The sequence below is a fragment of the Lates calcarifer genome, linkage group LG8, assembly GCF_001640805.2.
Source record: "Lates calcarifer isolate ASB-BC8 linkage group LG8, TLL_Latcal_v3, whole genome shotgun sequence".
Classification (NCBI taxonomy): Eukaryota; Metazoa; Chordata; class Actinopteri; family Centropomidae; genus Lates; species Lates calcarifer.
The window spans coordinates 5,881,889-5,891,861 of NC_066840.1; the positions used below are offsets into that span (position 1 = coordinate 5,881,889).

The following is a 9,973-nucleotide window of genomic DNA, read 5'->3' on the forward strand; positions in this document are numbered from 1 at the left end:
CAAACGAATAAATTGATGAATACATTTAAATAAAACAATCAGGCAATACAGCGAAGGGATGTGGCAGCTGTCATTGAGAGTGGAACTGGTGGCAGCCTGTCACGCGGGATTACAATAATATTGGACAATTTACTGTTTTAATCCTGGATATTCTCGCGATACCTGGGGTTAGTTTTTGCAGCCAAATAACGGGTGGTGCGATTCTGGGATTGCAATTGGGATAATAAGTTACATCTACTTCAGTAGCTATTCAAATCGCTCCAACTGTCAGAGTACAAAGTCTTCCTTCGCGGTTAGTCGTCGCTGCCAGTGAAGACAGTTTTAATAGCATGTAAACAGACCGAGGCTCAGGTGTAGAGCGCGGTTACTTTGGAGGGGGAAAAAAGTTCGTCAGCTCCTCACTCGCGGAACAGAGCGACGGGACGTCCCTTCCCTGTAGCAACCTGCGTCGACGACTGATGTGAATTTCCTCTCCGCTGAGACATATGACCGGAGCCTCGTTGGGAAGGCGTGTTCTCGCCTGAAAGTGTTGTTTTATTTGTTTCACCGTGCAACCAGCGCGCTGCTTTAACTATAGCGACGCTGATAGAAAATGGCCTTTCACTCGAGCTCGTCCGGTATGGAAGAAACGTCAAACTCTTTAATTATGAATGAGTGGGATCGTCTAGATACTGAGGACACCTATGGGTGCCCGGCTACTGCTGAGCTCAGTAAGGCAGTGTCAGTGTCCTTAGGTTTGGATTCGGTGTCTTCTCCGCTCAACAACATGAACCATTGCTCCAGCAGCGCCTTTACAGACTGCGACCCCACAGTAGAGAGCAGTTCAGGAGTGCCGGACTTAGGGGCGGCTGGAAATATGAACTCAGAAGGCAGCAGGTTTCTACTGAATGACAATAGCCAGAGAGAGGGAGGCTTTGGAGCAGTGTGCCATGCCATACAGCAGGTGAGCTGCATGGATCTGCTCAGATCGGGCGAAATGGACAGCGCGCAAACCCTGACGCGCGGCCCGGTGATATCCAGATACGTCGGCAAGGAATCAAACTTGTTTATGAACCCGGTGGTAGGGTTGCCCGCGCCCTCTCAGGTGGACGAGTTCTTACCTTTGAAACAACATTCTGCATACTCTGCCAACCCAGTCGTGTACAGAGACACCCAGGGTGTGTGGTGCGCAAATGAGCGCGCATACAGCGGTCGACCCGAGCCGGAGAGAGGCGGATCCGGCGGGCATAATTTGTTGTGTAAATACTGTAATTGTGGGCAAAACTCCCTCGGGTCCAGACAGGAGTGCCGCTGCGTCTGGTACGGCAAAGGTGAGCAGGGTGGTGGTGGTAAAGCTGGCATACGAGCAGCGATGGCACAGGAGTATGGTCAAGTGGAAAGATACCAAAGTACAGTTGCTCAAGGGCAGGCTACTTTTTCTACTATCAAGACCGAACCTTCAGTTTGGGTGGATTGCGCAGATCGCAGTTTCAGGTAAGTAACATATTTTTAGCAGAGATTTGTCCTGTTTTTTTTTTTAGACCCACATACATTCTTTCCTACTACTCATTCAGTCTCATCTTTCTTGAATCACAAACAAAAGGACAAATGCAGCGTGAACAGCGTGTCTAGTGACCATGCTTTAATCCACCAAGCTTTACAGTTGGTCTTAATGAGCGTTGCATTGTTGGATTGTCTTTCTTTAAAAGGAGTCCTGTGAACTTGAGGCTTTATTAAATTCTTTTATATTCTTTAATGGTGTGCTGTTGTACTGTATTTTGTAGTTAAGGTCTTGGTATTTCTGTAAGGGGCTGCAGGGCAGCATCACAGCACAAATAAGTCAATTGCAGAAAACATTATTATTATGTACTATTATTTCCACTGGATACATTGTAGAATCCTGCTCTGTTCAGGTGCAGATGCATCAGCATTAATCATTTGTGCTCTAATGGCCCCATGTGCTCCTCTTGGCCTTGGCCAAGTGTTTCAGCATGCAGCTATACTTAATCAAAGTTCGTCCTATCCCTAACTTTCCACAGCTGCCCTTATTTGTGCTGTGACTACCTATGCAAAAAAAGTTAATATATCAGTGTCACTATAAACATGAGATACAGCATCTGTTGCTGTTCCTGTGCTCAGAGTGGAAGATAATATTCTGTTTCCACTTATTCCTAATAAAGACTCTTGAATTCTTTGATGATAGGTTCACTTGTATCCGAACTGGCTTTACTTGTTGTCATGTAATCAATCATGAGATAGGGAAATCTTCTTGTATAATTGGATTGGGTTTAGGGAATTAGTGGTCAAAACGTCATAACAGGCAGCCTTAGACTCTCTGAGGACAAACCTAGTGACCTTAATCTGTTGTTAATACGTCTGTTTGACTGTCTGCTCTAATTTTTCTAAGTATATTACAGCTGCAAGGGATAAAAAGGCTTTTAAAATGGTTCATTTGTATCTGTACCCACTTTTAAATCCTTAAAAAAACAGCACTTTTATATGTGATTATGTTTGTGCCTCTGTGTGTGTGTCCAGGCATGAGGATTTATTTCCAGGTGTGTACCTGTCAGACAGGAGAGTGTGTCAGGTGTGCGGTGATGATGCCTCTGGTTGTCACTATGGAGCAGTCACCTGTGGCAGCTGCAAAGTATTCTTCAAGAGGGCTGCTGCAGGTGGGGGATGTTAACACACACAAACACACGCAAGTGCACACACTCACAATTACCCGCTGATTTAATTCCGTACACCCACTTACTCACTCATGCAGGCAGGGCACAGTGACCTGACATTACGAGGGCGAGTTATTTGTTATCAGTACACACCCACATATCGTTGCTATGAGTGGAAGCCGAAGCATTGTTGAACTCACTCCTCTCGTCCCCTGGGTCTCTTGTGTTCCTCCAGGTAAGCAGAACCACCTGTGTGCCAGCCGGAACGACTGCACCATCGACAAGCTGAGGCGGAAAAACTGTGCCTCGTGTCGCTTAAAGAGGTGCTTCATGTCAGGAATGAGCCTTAAAGGTGAGGAATTAAAGGTGAGAACAGAATGAGAGGCAGAGGAGAGGAAAAGTGTGTGATGTGTGCTTGGAAAATGGGGTCAGGGTGGTCAGATACCGTACATGCATTGGATCAGAACTTCATAATCAAATGTTCCAGCTTAAATACAGTGTAACAAATGCATTTCAACAAAGACCAAAAGAGCTTTTTTTTTTTTGCCTAGCAGCCAATGATCAAAAAGTTTTCCACATGGTTACAATAAGGAAGAGCTCTATGGGCACTAATCATTTAAATATACCCCTGTTGACTTTTCCAACCATCTACTTTTTAATAATAATATATTAACAACAAACATGAAATTGAAGCTTCTTATCTCCTTTTTGCCTTTTTTGTCTTCAACTTGTCTTGTATCATTTTTCGTGGATTCTAGGTCGCAGGCTGAAGGGAGCCGGACAGATGAGAAACGGAGAGGAGGAGCAACCACCAGCTGCCTGGGGGTCTGGAGAGAGGGCCAGGAAAAGAGATGTAATCTTGGAACCCGGAAGTGCAGCTGCCAGGGCTCAAGGTGGTGAGGATTACTGATACACAAGCATAAGTATCATTTTAACTCAAATTGAGCATACATTTGTAAAAAAAAAAAAAAAAAAAAAGATTTGGTATTATTTTTCTTTTTGTACTGTTCTTCTAGTGTGTGCATCACTCCGTTTGTATATCTTTAGCAACGTCCCAGGCCCTGGTTCTAGGCGTACCCCCGACCCTGCGCTCCTGCTTCTCCCTACTCAGCATCCTGCAGGCAATTGAGCCAGCCGTAGTCAATGCTGGACACGACCAAGCCCAGCCAGACAGCCCTGCGTCCTTGCTCACCAGCCTCAATGAGCTCGGGGAAAGACAGCTGGTAACCGTGGTGCGTTGGGCCAAGGCAATACCAGGTAAAAACCATTTGGGCCAAGGCAACATACTGCAAACTAGTCCACATGCTACACATAGGTGTCTCTGCCAAGACTGTGAGAGTCAAATTGATGTCACAGTTGTTTCAGGTTCAGTACATTGCCAGACAAACCATTTGCACTTCATGGTAAGCTAAACACAGCAAGGTCAGACGTGTCAACAATATTGAGCAAGAGAGTGGATGACACTGTGGGAGGTGGAACAAGCACAAAGGAGCATCACTTGTTTGAATTTGAGTTCACAGTCATTTAGATAAGCTATAAAGCTATCAGGAAAAGGCCCTGGCAGAATTTTGTGCCACTTAAACTGCCATGTCCGAGCAGCTGATCCTATGCAATGCAAAACAGTCTGTTCAAATGTCAACCACTAGATGGGGATATGTTCATATTTAAGCCAGAAATTGCAAGCTGGAAATGGCCAGCAATGAATCCACACTGTGAAAACTCTCTTGGTAATAGTTTTAAGTCTTCACATTTATTTAAATGACCAGTGCAATGTTACTTTAGCCTGTTTTATCACTTTAATGTGAGCAGATGTTTGATTAAAAATGAGTGTTATCAACAGGTTTCCGTGATCTCCATGTGGATGATCAGATGTCAGTGATTCAGTTGTCATGGATGGGGGTGATGGTGTTCGCTTTGGGCTGGAGGTCCTACACTCTTACCAACAGCTCCATGCTCTACTTCGCTCCAGACCTGGTCTTCAATGAGTAAGTCTTGAAAAACGTTCATTTTACACAGCACAATTCTGTAAAGATCTAACATCAAATTAAACAAAGTTATCAAAAGTTTGTCAGACCCAGCAAGGTTCCTTTATCAAGGGAAGAAAGTTTGTTTGGACCTGAACAGCAGTAATAATCATAGTGACTTTTGGTTTGTTGGAATATCATGAGATTTCACTTGTCATCACAATTAGAAAGAAAGGCACAGTGGAATACGAGCTTCAGAGGAAAACTGAAAAAATCACACGATGAACGTCGCCTTTTTAGGCGAGACAGTAAACAAGTCTGTTCTGTTCTTACCGTTTCCTTTCTAACTGATATACGTGGCCGCAGAGGGATCACCTCAGATGATTTATTCTGTTTCATCTTTACGAAACCAGTCATCAGTCCCAGAGAACCGCTACAGCATGGAGTTGTTTCTTTTTCTTTTCTTTTTTTTTTCTTTGATAAGTTTGGATTTACACTGGAACCTCCTCCAGCCTCGATGAAAATGTTTCTGACACTTTTGTCTTTTCTTTGTACTTTTTTAAAACTTATCACAAAGTTCATGAAACAAATCACTGTGCATGATATATATACATATATATATATATATATAAGTAACAATCCCACAGCCTTTTATCAGTAAATTGTCTTAAGTGTTGAAGGAGGGTGTTGATCGTAATGCTAAAGTCAGGCACAGGCTCTCATAGCCGCCTTCACTTGGCTGGTCTTTTGCGCAACATTAGCAAAACACTCATTCTGTCTGCATTAGACCTCTGTCACTTTATTGTGCTGCTTCTGACCTGCATGGTAATGGATACGCCTGCCCTTGTTGCTGACCCTCATTTTTCTCTGCCTCTCTGTCGTTCTCTTTTTCCATTATCCGTCTCACTCATTTTTTCTCACCTCTGCTGCTTCTTCCTCTTTTTCATCCACTCTTGTTTCTGCCACCATTAACTGTCTTTCTCCTTTCTGTATTTCTCTGTCTGACCCTCTCTTGGCTCTTCGTCTCGTCTTTTTGTCGTACATTGTGCTCCTTCTCCTCCTTCTCCTCCTTTTACACTGTGTTTTTTTTTTCCATCCCGTCCTCACAGCCAGCGGATGCAAGTGTCCAGTATGTATGAACACTGTGTGAGAATGAAGCTGCTCTCCCAAAGGTTCAGCATACTGAAGGTCACCCAAGAGGAGTTCCTCTGCATGAAGGCCCTGGTCCTCTTCAGCATCAGTGAGTCACCTAAGACCATGTCTGAAATAATAGCTCGAATGTCGACCCGGCAAATAGAAATATGACTACAATAGAGTGCAGCCATACTTCAGAGAATTGATGGGACGGATAAAGTCTGTGAGAGTTATTGTTGTGTTCTGGCTTTGTGGTCACAGTGCCAGTGGAGGGCCTAAAGAGCCAACGTTGTTTTGATGAACTGCGTACCTCCTACATCAAGGAACTGGACCGTTTGGCTAGCCACCGGGGAGAGACCACCCGTACACAGAGACTGTTTCAGCTCACACAGCTGCTGGACTACCTCCAGTCGGTAATACACACAACTCCATTTCACATTTGACTCTGAACTCAGCGTATAAATGTCATTTTAGTTAGTGTCACAGAACCACTTGAGCAGGAAATAAAGTAGATCAAAGTGCAACTCCCAAGCACACAAAACTGTATTTGGCTTACAGCAATACAGTGTTGATTTACTAATACCCAACTAAGCTACATCAAGATTTTTTTGATCATTTCATGGCTGGATTACTTCAGTTGAGGCTTTCAGTTGTTACATCTAAAATTTGAGCAACAGTCTATTTTTATTCAGTTACAGACACACATATACAAACTGTGATATCATCCTTACAAAAGTCATTCCTTTTCATTTTTCCCACAACCTAGGGTAAACCACTAGTTTGTGCACAAATCTCCAGCCATCACATAAAGTTAAACGGATACCAAGGGGTCATATGACTCCTGTTTTAGCTCTCTATACTGGCTGCTTATTGGGATGGAAAATGACATGAGTCACCCTCTGGTGGTAGCATTGCGACATCAGAAATAACTGGAATACTCCATGAGGCATTTTGATAGCAGCATGTTACACACAAACACACACATGCAAGGCACCAGTAAACCAGTTGCAGACTTCCAGTCCAATCTGTGCCTCCTACAGGATCTGCAGAAAAAATCTGACAGAAGCAGCAGTTGAGATCTGCAGATGTAAACATATACAAAGACAATAATAACTTCTGCAGTTTCCAGCTGCAGGCAATGAGTGTTACACCTGCTACTTTTTAATTGCTACTGTTTGTGTGTATGTCTGTGTTGTAGATTTTATATTTAACATTTAAACCAACAACTGCTGCTCAGAAAGTCATTATGTGTCCTCCAGTACTCTTAGTTACTCTGAAGAGGGGAGGATGGTCCTGCTGTGACCAGATTGTATTTGCCCAAATAAAACCCAGGGCAAATGAAAGCAAAACATTTTTCACTATGTTCTGTCATTCAGTATTTTAACTATAAATTTGTGTGATATTGAAACAGTTTACCCATTAAACAGGGTTTTTCTGCATAGTTTATAATTTCCTAGAAGCATTTACCCTTCAACAGGCTCACATTTGCGGTTTTATAGCCACAAGGTGAACTGCATTTCTGTATGATTAATGTCCACTTGAGGATAGTCTGACGCAGTGATTTTCTATTTTTACAAATTGTTTTATTTTTAAGTAGAGGTTGTAGGAGTGGTCACAAAAACACTGAAAAAAAAAATGCAGGTATAAAAAGGGAAAAAAATCACCTCCAGAAACTATAATAAAACAACTGTGATTTTCTAAAACTAATAACTCACTGTATGCTTTATAGTGCATGTCTGTCTCCACTATAGTGGTAGTGTCAACTATGGCTTTATATGAGTTACCAAATTAAAGGGTTACACTGCATGTTTTCTGTCATCCATCTACTCTGTCATTATTGACATTATATTTTTAAAACCCCTGTGTCAGGCTCATATGAAGCCAAGATAAACAAAGTCCATAAAGCCTGAAATAAAGCATGCTTTGAGTCCTTTTTTTATTCTAAACAGCATATAAAATGTCTGACAATCCTGTAAGCTTTCAGTTGTTGAGAGATTTTGGACATTTATGGTGGTTTGAGAAGGCTGCAGAAGCTGATAGTTACTTCTGACTCTTTTAATAATATATATATTTATTAGAAGAAGCTTGTTTTGGTGTATAGACCTAAACATTTGTGACTTAAAAAAGATTTAGAATATGATTTTGTTATTGTTTGGTTAAGGTGCAACCACTAGAGGGTGTAGATGCTTTCTCCCTTAATACTTAATAATAACTTTTAATGCTAATTAGTGATAACAATTAGTTGTTAAAAGAAAAACTCTTTGACATCGCTGACTGGGGCCTGACCAGAAGTGCAACTTGCTAGAAAGTTTCCTCCCACAGAGAGCAGAGCTGTATCAGTTTCAGCCTCGTGTCTTTCACTATGGATTTACCCTTAAAGGCTCAGCTTTGTCTCTGTCCCACTCACATCCTCAGATCTCCTAATGCCTTATGAGCTGGAGGGCAGCCAGGGGATTGTCTGGCAGGGCCCTTTAGGCAGAAGACCAGAGTTGATCAAGAACTTTGCAGTTCAGACCCCTTCAGGCTTTACTCTGCCTGTGGAGCTTAAAGCGTCACAATGAATGTCATCTTTTTAAGCCACTTCTTAAAGGTCATGTCAAAAGGCAGGCTTTAGTGTCATTTGTTATTTCCTCTTTTATCTGCAGGCTTTGTTCTTTTACAATGCTGCACACATTTAGGTGTATCACCTCTGTTACTAATAACCACTGCATGATATTCTTGTCTCTGTCTGTCTCTGTCTCTTCATCTCAGATTGTGAGGAAGCTACACCAGTTCACCTATGATCTGTTCATCCAGGCTCAGTCGCTGCAGACACGTGTCAACTTCCCAGAGATGATCTCAGAGATTGTAAGTGTCCATGTGCCCAAGATCCTCTCTGGCATGGTGAAGCCCATCCTTTTCCACAATACAGGCTAAAGAGAGGAGTCTCTGTGATTGTCCCATTATTCTCACTCCTGAGCTCTGGCACCCAGTCCTTTGACCATTTCTGGTAAAAATGAAATGGCTTGAGAGGGTTTATGATTTTATGAGGTGAAAGACGTATAAGCCCTTCTTTACCTACAGTGTGAAAGTGGGGCAAAGTGAAGCTATGAGGGGATATTAAAGAAGGGAATACAGCACATTCTTCCAGCCTAATGTAATCTAGTTACATCTCCTCTGTTCTTCTTACTGTCTGTTCTCTGTATCACGCACACCAAATGTTTCTGGAGCTGATTAAAACACTTTTTAGCATGCATTCCTCCACACAAGCCCCTGAAAAGCCTGGCACGTAGACTTCCTCAACCCTTCATACGGATTGTGACAACAGACAATATTTCATTTTGATAGGTAAAACAGTAGTGTGAAAAAGCATTTTTTCAGAGATCACATCACCATAGCTTGTCAGTATGTGCAGTAGTTTGACATTTGGACTAGCTTTTTTCCCACAATGAATGTTATTGTGTGCACCTTAGATGAACCAAGTTGCTGATTGACACTTAATAATCAGTTGTGGCATGCATGCTACGAAGCAAAGCTGTCTTTGCCTGAAGGCGTATAAAAACAATTCTGAAAGCTGTTCTCATCCATAGAAATAATAGTCGACTAATAGTTTTAGGTGTCAACAAAATTAATACATGTTTAAGCTGCAAAGTGACTGCATTAATACAAAATTCAACTGTATATTTATGAATATTGTGAAGTCAAAAGTTCACACCAAAATCAATGAAGAAAATTATTGGACAAAAGACACAAGACACTCCAAGTCGACTAACTCTATGGGTGACTTTTTTTTGTTCTTAAGTTTGCTTGTTTTTGAGTGTGAAATGTTAAGTACAGATTTTTCCAGAGTGGACATTTCATACTGTTGTAACTTTTCTACAGTTTCTTAAAGTGTTCTTTGCAGGTACTTTGTTGTGTATCATCCTGTACTCTTTGTAGCTTTTGACCGTTATGCATAATGTTAAAGGTCCAGCCAGGAACCTGCTCATTTGTTGCAACATTTACTGCTTAATGTAATAAAACTGAAGCATGAGTGTGTATCTGTTGGTTAATAATGAAGGCAGAGTAGCTGTTGCATTATAGCACAAGTTTGGCTTAAGTGTGGTCTCTTTTGAGTGCATGCCGATGATAATACAATAATCATCCTGTTTTTCTCTGTCCGATAGATTCATTGCAGTCAAGTGGACAGACAGGCTTTAGAAAACATCACAAGTCTTTTCTAATGCTCCATTACCTACCCTCAGGATT

At 42.0% G+C, this 9,973-nt stretch overlaps 1 protein-coding gene across 2 annotated transcripts; it reads left to right on the forward strand.

Annotated features, from left to right (window-relative positions):
- Window positions 1–177: 177 nt before the first annotated feature.
- On the forward strand, window positions 178–9,765 carry LOC108882770 (androgen receptor). Of its 2 annotated transcripts, none has more exons than XM_018675458.2 (9): window positions 178–1,473; window positions 2,515–2,651; window positions 2,884–3,000; window positions 3,407–3,544; window positions 3,696–3,905; window positions 4,489–4,633; window positions 5,722–5,852; window positions 6,008–6,159; window positions 8,498–9,765. In XM_018675458.2, the coding sequence occupies exons 1-9, from the start codon at window positions 593–595 to the stop codon at window positions 8,660–8,662; spliced, it is 2,076 nt and encodes a 691-aa protein (XP_018530974.1). In that variant the 5' UTR covers window positions 178–592; the 3' UTR covers window positions 8,663–9,765. The 2 variants fall into 2 exon arrangements, with proteins under 2 accessions (XP_018530974.1, XP_018530975.1); XM_018675459.2 differs by having other exon boundaries at window positions 3,407–3,541.
- Window positions 9,766–9,973: the final 208 nt, after the last annotated feature.